Source organism: Patagioenas fasciata, chromosome 4 (genome assembly GCF_037038585.1).
Source record: "Patagioenas fasciata isolate bPatFas1 chromosome 4, bPatFas1.hap1, whole genome shotgun sequence".
Taxonomy (NCBI): domain Eukaryota; kingdom Metazoa; phylum Chordata; class Aves; order Columbiformes; family Columbidae; genus Patagioenas; species Patagioenas fasciata.
Window position 1 is genome coordinate 11,570,938 of NC_092523.1, and position 12,450 is coordinate 11,583,387.

General features: G+C 47.9%; 1 protein-coding gene across 1 annotated transcript; it reads left to right on the top strand.

Moving 5' to 3' along the window:
• The first annotated feature begins 8,407 nt into the window (after window positions 1–8,407).
• HMX1 (H6 family homeobox 1) lies at window positions 8,408–11,634 on the top strand. Its single transcript, XM_065837646.2, has 2 exons — window positions 8,408–9,243; window positions 10,949–11,634. The coding sequence occupies exons 1-2, from the start codon at window positions 8,982–8,984 to the stop codon at window positions 11,524–11,526; spliced, it is 840 nt and encodes a 279-aa protein (XP_065693718.1). The 5' UTR covers window positions 8,408–8,981; the 3' UTR covers window positions 11,527–11,634.
• The last annotated feature ends 816 nt before the right edge of the window (window positions 11,635–12,450 follow it).

Here is a 12,450-nt window from a genome sequence, read left to right on the forward strand (position 1 = left end):
TTTAATAAACTGACTGTTTTGGTGGCCTTTTGCAATGAGATATTAGTTCCATCAGCATTAGCAGGACTTCATAGCTCAACAAAGGAATGGAGATACTTGTCTCACACTCAACTTATGCGTTTTCTGTGAGAAAGAGCAACATTTTGGAAAAAGCTTTCTTTCCACCCTTTAGATAGTGCGTGATCTTGGATCACCCCTCTAATTTCTCTTCATTTTTTTTTTCAGCAAGGGTAGTCATTTCTAATAAGGTTCATGAAGTGTTTCTGCTTTTGAAGGTCCCAAATGGCTTAAATCACTTCTAGCACAAATGCACTCTCTATTGTGGAAACTGAAACCTGCCACACCATAAGGTGATCTGTATATTAGAACCAGATATCCCTTCACATCTGCATTTCCAAGCAGCAATGCGGTATGTTTTGAGTTAGCCTACTTTTAAAGAGTGGCTCATCAGAGAGAGATATAGCTATAAACAGTGCTAAAGGGCTGGTGTTTGCCAGGCTCTTGTAAGGATGCTGTTTGAGAAAAGGAGGACATGTAAGCAAAAGACGTATCACCTGTCAAAACTACCATTAATTGCATACCATGATGACAGGGCACCTCTTCTTCCTACTATCTGCAGAAACTGCTGTTACTTGTCACATGAATGACAGCCTTTTGGGTGCTTCTGTTTGTCCAAAAGCTGGCTCCATTCTGTAGTGGTATGATACAACTTGAGTCCACAGACTACATACTCTCCGGCTCCAAAATGAGGTGGTCTGATACCTACAAAGAACAGTTCATGGGCTTTATCATCCTATAAATGCCCTGAGCTGGTCTGGGAGAGGACTAATAAGCCAAAATCTTCCAGGGACTAAATTTACAGTGAAGACTATGGACATGCATTTGCCTAAGCCTGTAGAACAATCCTTTTTAGCTTGCCCATATACATTCAGCCAAGAAGGTCAAGTCTCATGGGGTGTCTAAGTAAAACAAGGAAAGACCAAGTTATCTGTGACCTAGAGCAGAGAGGACATGCTATTACAGTTTGTTCACCAAAGAGAGCAGTCCCATTTACCAGTGAGTGTCTTTCTCTTATAAATATCAGTTAACCGCATCCTCTTCACAGGGTTGCCCTTTACCCGTCTGCACCATCATATGCATTGTTATGAAACAGCAAGAAAGCCTTCCCAAGACCAGGCAGCTGGAAGGAGACATGGAAAGTGATTCATCTGACTTTTTTTGTATGACAGTTACCACTGAATGCACGAAAAACTTTGGCTAGATATGCTCTGTTTTTAAGAGGAGCACAGGATGAAAAGGTTAGACTTAGGTGTCTTCACTTGGTTTGATTAATCCCCCCAAAGAGATGTGTGAGGAGACCTTTGCATGAGAGAGGTAGATAAAAGGGGCACGGGTACCTCTTCCTAATTATTCAGTAGGACATACCCCTGTGATGCACAGCAAAGGTGCACCTTCAGCTCATCCTCGCGCATCTCTCCAACACATTCTCCATTTAAATCAAGACTTTAACTTCTTCTGGGTATGATAGAGTTTTATGAAGTGCGATATGGAAATTTTCCTGCAGCAAGTCCACTTATCGCTCCAATTTCAGTTAACTGCAGTGTAGATTTTGTTATTCATAGCCAGAGGCTTGAGTAAATTTCTGGGTTGACTTCTCATGTCCTCACAAGGGCAAAATGCAGGCTGTGGTGTTCAGGTTTCATGAGGAATTACTGTGGGAACTGGCTCACGCCATCCTAACACAACTTGAGGAGTCTGTGAAGTCAAAGGGGAATCTTATGAGAAGGAGCTGATATGGTTGGGTTTCCTGCCGAGCCCCACTGAGATCCCAGGAAAGATAGAACATCTCAGTGCTGCTTGCTGAGAGAAAGCAAACAGAACTCTACCACTGAGTTCACTCAGTGTTTGACCCAGTCTTCCTACTGCTTCAGGGTTTTCTAGGACTAATCAGACTTGATAACAAAATAATTCAGAACAAGAAAGTGAATGCATTTGGGGTTTCCATGGATTTACATTAGGATCTGAGTTCATTACAATATTAATTTTGACTAGGTCCAGTCCTTTCTAAAGGCATTTCAACACTACTTTCATGCTATGTGAAAATGTAATTTCTGTATACCATAATAAAATTTGTATGTATGTAACTGTATATATCTCCAGATACGTATCTCCACATATGCTAGAGCATTGCAAACCCATTTGTAATACATTACAGAACCATTTGAAAATTACATTCATCCCCAGATTTTAATGACTCACATAAACTCTAACTACCCACTGATTTTTATAAAGATTATTTCTGAACTGACTAAAAAAATCATGGGTTTACATTTGTATATATATCATTGATGACAGAGGTTTTTTTGGGGGAAATCACTCAACTCAAATATGATTTGTAAAAGTATAATTTTCACATGACAATGGAAAAGACTTTCCTTGATCTCATGGCAGTTTTAAAGACTGATACATTTTCCTCTTGTATTATAAATGAATTACTAGTCGTTGGAAATTAGATTCTTTCTGATTTCTATTTATGAAGAGCTCACTTGCTTCTTACTAATATAACTAAAAAATGTAGGTGATTTTTTATAAAACACAGCTCCATGTAATTTTCACAAGTTTTCTTAAACCTTTCCCTTAGAATACACACAGTTTGGATCATTTTACTATCAAAGTGCAAAAGAGAGTGTACTTTTTACCCCACTTTTAATGCATCAATTTTCCTTTTCAACAACTGTAAAAATACAAAGAATGTTTTGTAGTGTAAGTTCTTAATACTTACTTTGATTGAATTTGGCTCTGTTCTGGAATTAATCTAAAACTCTGAAGCCTATCAGATTTAGGAAGGTATGAGTTTTTACCAAATTCTCTAAGCTTCAACAACAATTTTTGAAGTTTGATCTAAGAATCTGATGTATCAATACATAGAGAAGTTCATTACAATCCTTGACAATGGTTTTAATGGTCCACTAAAATAATTCAAGATTGGATGAAGGAAGAAGAACAGCATTTCAATTAAATCTTACTTCAGTGTCTTCTACTTCTGTCAGAAAATCTTCAATTCAAACTGCAGGTACATACAAACTAGAGAAAAAAATTCTGCCTTGTTAATTAAAAAATAGTTTGATTTTCTTATTTGCATAGTATAAAAAACAAATGTTAAGTGTTAGCTTGAAATTAAAAATTAAATTATGCTGTGACAGTGTACGTTTGGTTGTTGTGGTTTTCTGGGGTTTGGGGATTTTGGGGGGTGGGGTTTGTTGTATTTTTTGGGGGGAGGGATGTTTTTTGTTGTCTTTATTTGTTTTGTTTGTTTGTTTGTTTTCCTAAATCTTTTGGTTTAGGCAAAAATCGAGAGTCGTGTGCAGTGTTTCATTTCAGGAGACCTTAATTTTCTGAGGGAAAATAATTCCAAAAGTCTTGTGGATAATAGGCTAATGTTCAATAGCTCTGAAAAGTCACCTTTTTTTTTACTTGATTGTTAACAGAACAAAATATCCACGGTTACGTCTGGTAAGGATCTCTTTCCATAATACTCTTTCGTCTGCTGTATAACAATAATAAAAGCATTATTGGCATCTATTTCACATGACCTCCATAATTCTCCTGTGGCTGACCCTAACCAGCACCAATAAAACCATGCATTCTCTCACTGTACATTAAAAAAGAAAGAAAAGAGAAACAATGTTAAAATTGTATAAGGAAATCAATGCCAAAGAACTTTCTGGAAAAGCCACTATAAAACAGGACCATATTATAATTGTTAGCTCATTTCAGTGGGGACTAACTTTTTAAATATATATCATAATTTACCGATGATCCATTTTCTCCCTCTCTCCCCATCTCTAGTCAAACAATTAACAAATATTTCTCAAAGGACTCCGAAATTTTAATACATGGGAATAGACATTCCCCAAAAATAATTCTCGCAGTTCATATATTCAAGTACCAAAGGATATTCTCCAGTTCGATAATTTATCAAGGGTCAAAATACCTCTCACTTAGTAAGGAAACAACTCTTAAGTGTTGTGATTCATGCTCCCAACGGTGTGACACCTATAACGAGCAATAAACAGGCACCACGGACATCAGGAAACGCTACGGGCTGGAAGTTGTAATCCAAAGCACTTAGTGGCTTTCTGTGAATAATGAATACATTTATGGGAATCAGCATGCTTTGAGAAGCGTCCTTCAAAGGGGAAAAGTTCTCTGCCAGTGTTTCTGGTGGTGAAGAATTCAGTAGGTTTGGGTTTATAATTTAAAGGGGAAAAAAGAAAACAACAACAACAACAAACAAAACAAACCATAACTATCAGTTTCTCTGTTTCTCCATCTTCGAGGATCCCTTAATATTTACTGCAAATTTCGAGAATAATTCCACAAAGTGTTGCTGCGCTTAAGTGTTATTCAGCTCACATTTGAAGGGTTTTAGGGTTTTCTGCTTACAGGAAAAAAAGCGGTTCCCAATGCTGTCTCGTCCTTTACGTATTCCTGGCTGAAAGGCCACCCAAAACGGGGCATCCCCGTGAGATGCACACAGGACCCTCACCCAGGTTGTGGGTGAGTGGCCAGGACACCCTCTAAAACGCCCCCTTCGCTTGTCCCAGCAAGACCAGGCAGGACCTGACCCACCTCTACCATGACATTTTGAAGGCGGCAGAGCCAGAGCAGAGACCTGGCGAAATCCATGCAGGGGCAGGAGTTACCTCCGTGGGAGAGGTTTGGGCAACTCTCCTGAGAGCTGAGCGAACACCTCTCTCCCAGCACTCCCCGGGAGGACGAGGAGGAATAGGTTACACAGAGGTTTAGAGGCTATTGAAACATCTTTTGTTGTTTTTTGTTTTGTTTTGTTTTGTTTTTAAACTAGGTATCCAAACCATCCCACCTCATACTCTGCTCCTCTAAAGGAGCGCTGGACCCAAGAAACGCTGCTTCCAAGTATCTGGGTTAGCGTTTTGGTGGCTCCCAGCAGTTCACTGAAAATGCGGATACGGTCTTTATTTGTTATGTTCGTATAGCTAAACCGAACCTGGCTGAAAAAACATTTTCATGTGTAAGTATATACATACATATATATATATATCAATATATCAACCAGAGACAGATGTTGGCCAGTAAATTCCTTACCCGCGGAGTTGCCGGCTGATGATTTAGGAGAGTGACATGAACTGAGTGATCTGTTCAGCGTGGAGAAGGAAGCTATGATTCCCCTTGCCAGAAAACCATCTCTGCCCGCAGCGCTGAGGGTGAAACGCCTCCTGCAGAGATCTGGGCTCCAAAAATACCGCGGACCCCTAAGAGCAGAGAGGAGCAGAAGTTAGGCAGCGAGCGCTAAAACCTGTCATTTCGATTCTATTTTACGACACACGAGACAGTGTTGGTGGGGGACAGAGCAAGGGGAGACATCAGGAACCGGTAGGGCAATGGCACCCACATTGTAGGCTCCAGTTCATGCCGGAGGGTCGAGGCAGCGGCAAGAGCGGCCGGCCAGCCATCACCCTGGCTCACTGGAGGTACTTGCCGCACTCACATACACTTTTTCGGCCCCAAAAGTGGTCCTTGGTCTGCTGATTCCCTGCGGAGTCCGGCCCCAAATCCCAACTGCTCCCCGCCCTCACGTCGAGCAAACCCTGCCAAAGGCTCAGGAGCCGTCGGAGATGATGACGGGGAGGCCGGGGATATCCCGTGGGCATCCCACAGCAGTGATCGGCACCGACCGGGAGCCAGGACGGGACGGCTCAGCAGGAGAGACCCTGCCGGGGTCGCAGGCGGCAGCCGTCCTGCACCGCCCGGAGCTGTTGCGGAGCTGGAGGTCTCCAAAGCCTCGGAGTAAAACACGTTCGTGGGGAAGAAACAGAACCAGAGGTGGAAAGCATAAGGGGCCCACCACCTAAAGTCTAAATCTGAGCTCAAAGCCACCTCTGTCGTAAACACACCTTCTGATTCGGGGTCGGGCAGGAGCTTGATGCCCAGGGAAAGCCTCTCCACTCAACCGCCTGCAAAAAAAATGAACGTTTACCCTTGGCTTTGGGAGAGAAGGCGGTGGGGAAATGAGAGGTCCCGCCTTGCCGGGGCCACGCGGGGCCCTGCCGGAACGGCCCGGGGTGATGGCGATGCCCTCGGCACAAGGGAACACCCCCCCACCCTGCGTTACCATTGGGCAAGTGCCACCGAAAGGGCCCAGGATACTTTTCGGTAGACATTAAATTACAAAAATACCGTCGCTGGTTGCTCTTTCTGCTCCCTACACGAAGCGCTGCTGGGTGTTTGCAATGAGACATCCAGTAAACACACGCCCTTTTTCGCCTCATAATTGTAATAAGCACGGAGTATTAAGCACAAAGTGTTACTAGTCATGTCACTATAGCAATGTAAAAAGTACGTAAACATAACCATAAGCTTTAAAAATACCCCTTACATACGGACATGTATATACAAGTGTTGCATTTGCAGGTATAGAATTGTGCTAATCCCGATTTTGTGTTTCAGGAAAATGCCTGAGTATACATGACTTTTCACACAGTTCAGCATGATTGCACACCAGACAATTATAGGTTATGCTAAAGAAATACGGAAAAAAAAAAAAAGGTAAATTTGCTGTTATTGATTTTATCATACTAAGTGGAAAGCAAATAATATTACATAAGTTTCACGACCACAATGTAGGAACACTTCATGAAATATGGGCATGGGATGCATATCATCTGCAGATTGTATATAAAATATATAGAAGTAACCAGAGTTTACGTTTTTCCCTGTGTTCCGGAAAACGCACATATATTTTCTGAGTCTGCCAGTCAAACAGCTGACGGTTTATGGACGCTTAAGACATATCGGTCAAACTCACATTTCCTATCAAGTAACAAGCACCAAGATGCGCAGAGCAGAAAAGCAATGCTCGTTAACATAATTCCTGTGCAACAAGTGACGAATGCACTTTCGCCCGGTTTACAACGGTCTCTGCCCAGGTAGGACAAAAAGCCGAACATGCCCCTCTATATTCGTGCTTTTCCAGAATCCATTTCAGATCTCTGTTTGTTTGGCTGTTTCTACTTCTTTTTTTTTTTTTTTTTTTTTTTTTTTCTGGAGCCTTTGGAAGATACAGGTGTTTCGTGGTTTTTTATTCGTTTCTTGGGGTTTTTTGTTTGTTTGGTAACGTGTTGTTGTTTGTTTTGGTTTGGGGTTTTTGGTTTTGTTAGTTTTGTTTTGTTTTGTTTTTCTGAAATAGGCCCTGACCTCAAAGATCCTCACCGCCACTCAGGGAAAGGGACCGGACCGCTCCGTGCCGGCGCACAGTACCCCGGCCCCACCGGACACTCTGCCGGGCCAGCAACCAGTGTTCCCGTTCAAAAGTCGGGGGGGGGAGGCGGGGCTTGGGAAAGGGGTGCTTGTCCAGGTGGACCGTGAAGAGGAACGTGTAAGGATATTCTGAAAGAAGAGACAGAGCAGGAGAGAACTGACCTGCGGGTGAACATCGTATTTATGTACTCACCCAAATCTCCACGGGTCTCCGATCTGCACTTTGGATCGACTCGTCCCTCTGCAAACCTGAGCCGCCCTGCAGCGAGGGCGACTTTTGTGGGGTCGCTGGGGGTCCCCACCCCGAGACGGACTGATCCAGAAGTCTCGGGAAAAGGAGGCAGGTGGAGAGTGGCTTTACGGCTTTCCGTGAAGTGAAATTACAGTAGGAACAATAATTAAAAAAGTTTAGCTGAGGAGTAACGCCAGGAGTGCATTGCCCCACCTTTCCCACCCTGGGTGGCCAGAGATGGGGCGTCGAGGACGGCCCCGTCTTCACGGAGCAGTGCCTAGCAGTTTTTCTAAATAAACTATATAGACATAATATGCAGATACATTAAAAGTATGAATATATATGTATATACATATATAAAGGAAAAGGTTAAATATTACCAACCAGGCCTCGGGAGGCCCTGTAGACGATGGCCTCCCACCCTCCCGTGCCAGGTACCCCCCCTTCCGCCGACGGGACAGTTTGCGGCGACGGACCACTGCTCACGGGGACAGATGTTCCTCCGCCGCCCCCCTCCCTCGATTCCACAGACCCAACCCAGGGGCTCAGGGCGTGGGGCAACCTCACCGCTCCGCCGGAATCCCGCGGCGGTTGCTGCCGGGCCCGCGGGGACGGTGCGGGTTCTACGGGCGGCGGAGGGCGCATCTCCTCCGTCCATCGTTGCGGACATGAAAGCGCTCGGCCGGGGGGTGGGAGGCGGGTTGATTATTATTAATGATATTAATATAACTGCGATTTCCGCGGCGCGGATTGGTTGGCTGTGTTGCCCGCTGAGTCCGCTGCAACCAATGGGAGGGCCGGAAAGCGAAGGGGCCAAGCCCCCCCCCGGCTGCGGCCCGTGTGCCGGGGCCGCTCCCCCCGCGCCGGGATTTGCTCCCTAATTGACCTAAATAACGAGCTCGTGAGTGGCAGCCCCGGGGCGGCGCACGCATAGGCACACCCCGCACTGCACACACACACACACGCACACACACGCACATCCCGCACTGCACACGCACACGCAATCACACACGCACGCCCAGGCACCGGCAGCGCCCGGCCCCGCCAAGCTCCGCGCCCTGCGCTTCCCCTGCGGAAATACCATTTGCCGCGGCGCTCCTCCAATCGCAGGATCCCCCCTCTCGTGTCCAGCGTTTAACTCGCATGACATTTTTATTTCGTTATTATCGTTTTCACGCAGAATCTGGCGCCTCCGATGGGTTGTCGGCTTGCTGCTTTTTTTTTTTTCTTCCCCGCTCCCTTCCTCTCCTCCCCCTCCCCCTTCCCTCCTAGCTTGCAGGAAATGATGGCAAACCGCGATCTGAAATGATTACTCCGGAAAAAAAACCTTTTATACCAGGAGAGCATCCACGGGGCTAGGCAGAGGCAGGAGGCGGCCGCGGGGCAACGGGGAGCCGAGGAGCCAGCCGCCGGCGAAGCCGGGACACCTCTTACGCAGCTCTCTCCGACGATGCCGGACGAAGCCACAGAAAACGCCGGCTCCACCTCCGCCCGCGTCTCGTCCTTCTTTATCGAGGACCTGCTGGGCTCAGAGGGCACGGCGGGCGGCGGGGCGCGGCGGGAGACGGCGGGCAGTGGCGGCCGCGGAGGTCCGCGCTGCGGACCGCGCTCACCGCTGCGTCTCGGTGCCCCGGGCTGCCCTCTCCGCGACGCCGCCGTCGGCTGGTACCGCCGAGCGCACGCCGCTTTCCTGGGCTGCACCAGCCCCGACAGTAAGTCCCTTTTCCCTGTCCCTAATCGCCGGGCCGAACTGGGGCTGGGAGGGGTTCTGCCTGTTCCTCCTGGGCCGGGGTGGGGGGTCCGGTCCCGTTGCGGCCCCTGGAGCAGACGCGAAGGGGGATATGGAGTGTGCCCTCCGCAGACCTCATACTGCATCCCTGTTTTCGGCCGTCCGAGGCTAATCTCCGGAAATGGTCACGGTGTGTCAGGCACCTGGAGCCTCTTCCCCGACGCCCAAACTGTAAAAAAGGCTTGTTAGCTTGCTCGGGGATTTTTTTCTGTCCCCTTTTTCGCCCCTTTTTTTTTTTTTTTTTTTTGAGAAGAACATCTGGCTTTTTTTATATATTTTTGACGGCCTAGCAATTCGGAAAGCTTACATCACCTTCTATATCACCGCAGTCGGAGTTTGGAAAGCTGGGGGAGCAGCTGGGCTCGGGCCTTGCGCCCCGACCGCCCCTTTCCGCGGAGCCGGCCCCGCTGCCCCCCCTCCGACCGCAGCGCGGCCTGTCACGGCTGGGAGCCCGCGGGAAAGGGTGCTGGAGGAAAAGCCTGGGTTCAGGGGCAGAAATTAACATCTGAAAAAGTTTATGGGCTGCAATCAGTGGTTATTTTTATCCTAATAAGAAAAATATTGTCGCTCGGCGCATCTCTTTGATTCTATACGAGCCTATAGAGTTTGCACGATTGCTCAATAAGGAAAAGAGGCGTGATCTGCAATCCAAAGAGTTTCTTTTTACAGTGATGGGTTTATTAATATTTTTAATATATCCCAAAAAATCCATCTAGAAACAGGAAACGACTCCTGAAACAACTGTCTTGGTTTTCTCTCTTTCTTTTATTATTTTTTTTTCCTCTTCTAGAAAGAGTAGGAAATATTTTTTCCCTTTAAAACTACAAATGGAAAGCATAATGTTGGAAACCCCTCGAAGACATGCTGAGGAGCAATGTTCTGATATTAGAGTAGCTGACCGGGTCCATTTGGTTTATCCAGTTAAGAATAGCGTGAATCGAAAATACTTCCTTCTTAGTTCCCTTTATATACACACATGCACAATATACTTATCCCCTTACACACACCGATATAGTTACACATGTACTTGTAAGTATATGTGTACATATGTGTGTAAATGAATTTGTGTATACATCTATGTAAATGCATACGTGTGTAGAGTAAACACGTATTTATTCATATGTCTATATACATACACCGATATACTTACACTTCTAGGCATATATACGTGTGTGTATACATGTACACTTGTATGTGAACAAAATTTAAATCTAAAAAGTATATTTATGCTATACATGTATATATGTGCGTTTAAGTACGTGTGTACACTTAGATGTGTATAATCATAGGCAGATACATGAGTTGTACATAGATGACTATATATCTTTATGAGAAGTATAATTTCTGTGTTTCTACATAAGTATGCTTGCACGTGTGTGTATATACTCACACATATTTGGGAGTTTCTCCCAAAACACAGAGCAGTAGGAGCCCGGGCTCCCCTCCCACGCGGCAGCCCCGGCACTCTCTCCTTGCTCTCTCCGCAGTCGCGTTATTTCCCCTCCCGGTGAGCGGGGCGAGGGGCAGGCGCTCCCTCCGGGTCAGCGGGCGGCTGGGCGATGTCCCGCTCCCCGCCCCGCTCCCCGGAGCGGCCGCCCCCCCTCCCAGCCCTCCGTCTCTCTCCACAGCCAGCGACCGGGACTCGCCCGAGCTGCCCGAAGAGCCGGCGGAGCGGGCAAGTGGTGGTGGGCGGGCGGCGGCGCGGGGACCGACGAACGGGCGACCGGGACCGGGAAACCGTGAAGAAGAGGAGGAGCGCGGCGAGGAGCCGGGAGAGCCGGAGCAACGAGCCTCCGGCCGCAAGAAAAAGACGCGCACGGTGTTCAGCCGCAGCCAGGTATTCCAGCTGGAGTCCACCTTCGACGTGAAGCGCTACCTGAGCAGCTCGGAGCGGGCCGGGCTGGCCGCTTCACTGCACCTCACCGAGACCCAGGTGAAGATCTGGTTCCAGAACCGCCGCAACAAGTGGAAGCGGCAGTTGGCCGCCGACCTGGAGGCGGCCAACCTGTCCCACGCCGCCCAAAGGATAGTGCGGGTCCCCATTTTGTACCACGAGAACTCGCCGGCGAGCGCCTTGGGCTTCACCCTGCCCCCTCACGTGTCGCCCCCCTTGGTGGGCTTCTCCAGCGGCGTCAGCTATCCCCTGGGCACCTTTCCTGCCGCCTCCCTCCCTTTCCTACGGTCGCAGATGACAGGACTCGTCTGAGCGTCCCACCTGTGCCGGGACTGTGGCGCCCTCGCTCCCTCCCCCGGCTTCCAGCTCCACCCCCCTTGCTCCTCGGACTTTTTATTTCCAACTTACACGTTTCACTATTTTCTGCTTTTCGATTTTTTTTTTTTTTTAACGTGCAATAAACTTGCTTTTGGGGTTAACTCGGAGCGACGCGCAGCAGTCGGAGGGAACCGAAAGGTTGGCATGAACCCCAGTCATGAACCGGGAGCGGGTCAGCGAGGCTCCCCCCGCCGCGCATCCAAAGAAAATGCGACCGCGTAGCAGCGGCAAAGCCCCCACCGCCGCCTCCGCCCCGGGGTGACACAGACCGGCGTTTTCCGGGCAGCAGAGTTCCCCAGGTCCCTTCCCGTTCTCCCTCCCGCTTCCCGCAGAGCTGTCGAGCGTGGGACGAATGTACGGAACCACTGGGGCAAGGGACCCTTCCCGGTCCCCCCGCTCCCGCTCCACGGCCGGAGAAGCCTCGGGGACCCCACCGTGGACCAGGGACCTTTCCTGGCTGCCCCAGGCGAGCGTTCCTTCCGGGGAAACTTTCGTTTTCCCCACTGCTTTCCGCGCAGAGCGGAGGGCCCTGCGGATCCCCGCCTCCATCTGCTTCTCCAGGGTCCTTTGTTTTAGCCACTTAATTCCTACAGATTCCGCCCCCTCCATTGTTACTCTCATTTTCGTACGATCGATACCCAAGCATGTGCTGATGCCCCCTGGTCCTTCTCAATGCAGGCTTTTTGATTTGGAACAACCTGAGGGCATATTGTTGGAATGAATTCGTGCCGCTGAAGTCAGAGCTGTGAGGATTTTGTTTCTTTGTTTTCATTTTATTTCCCTGACAAACTATCGGTTAAAATACACAGTTAAATATACATATATATCATTCAACGTGCTCTATTTTACCAGTGGATT

Bases quoted from the DNA above. Each gene is read 5' to 3' on its own strand.
- HMX1 (XM_065837646.2), top strand. From the start codon at position 8,982: ATGCCGGACGAAGCCACAGAAAACGCCGGCTCCACCTCCGCCCGCGTC. The intron at 9,244-10,948 runs GTAAGTCCCTTT...CTCTCTCCACAG, and splicing joins GGGCTGCACCAGCCCCGACA to CCAGCGACCGGGACTCGCCC.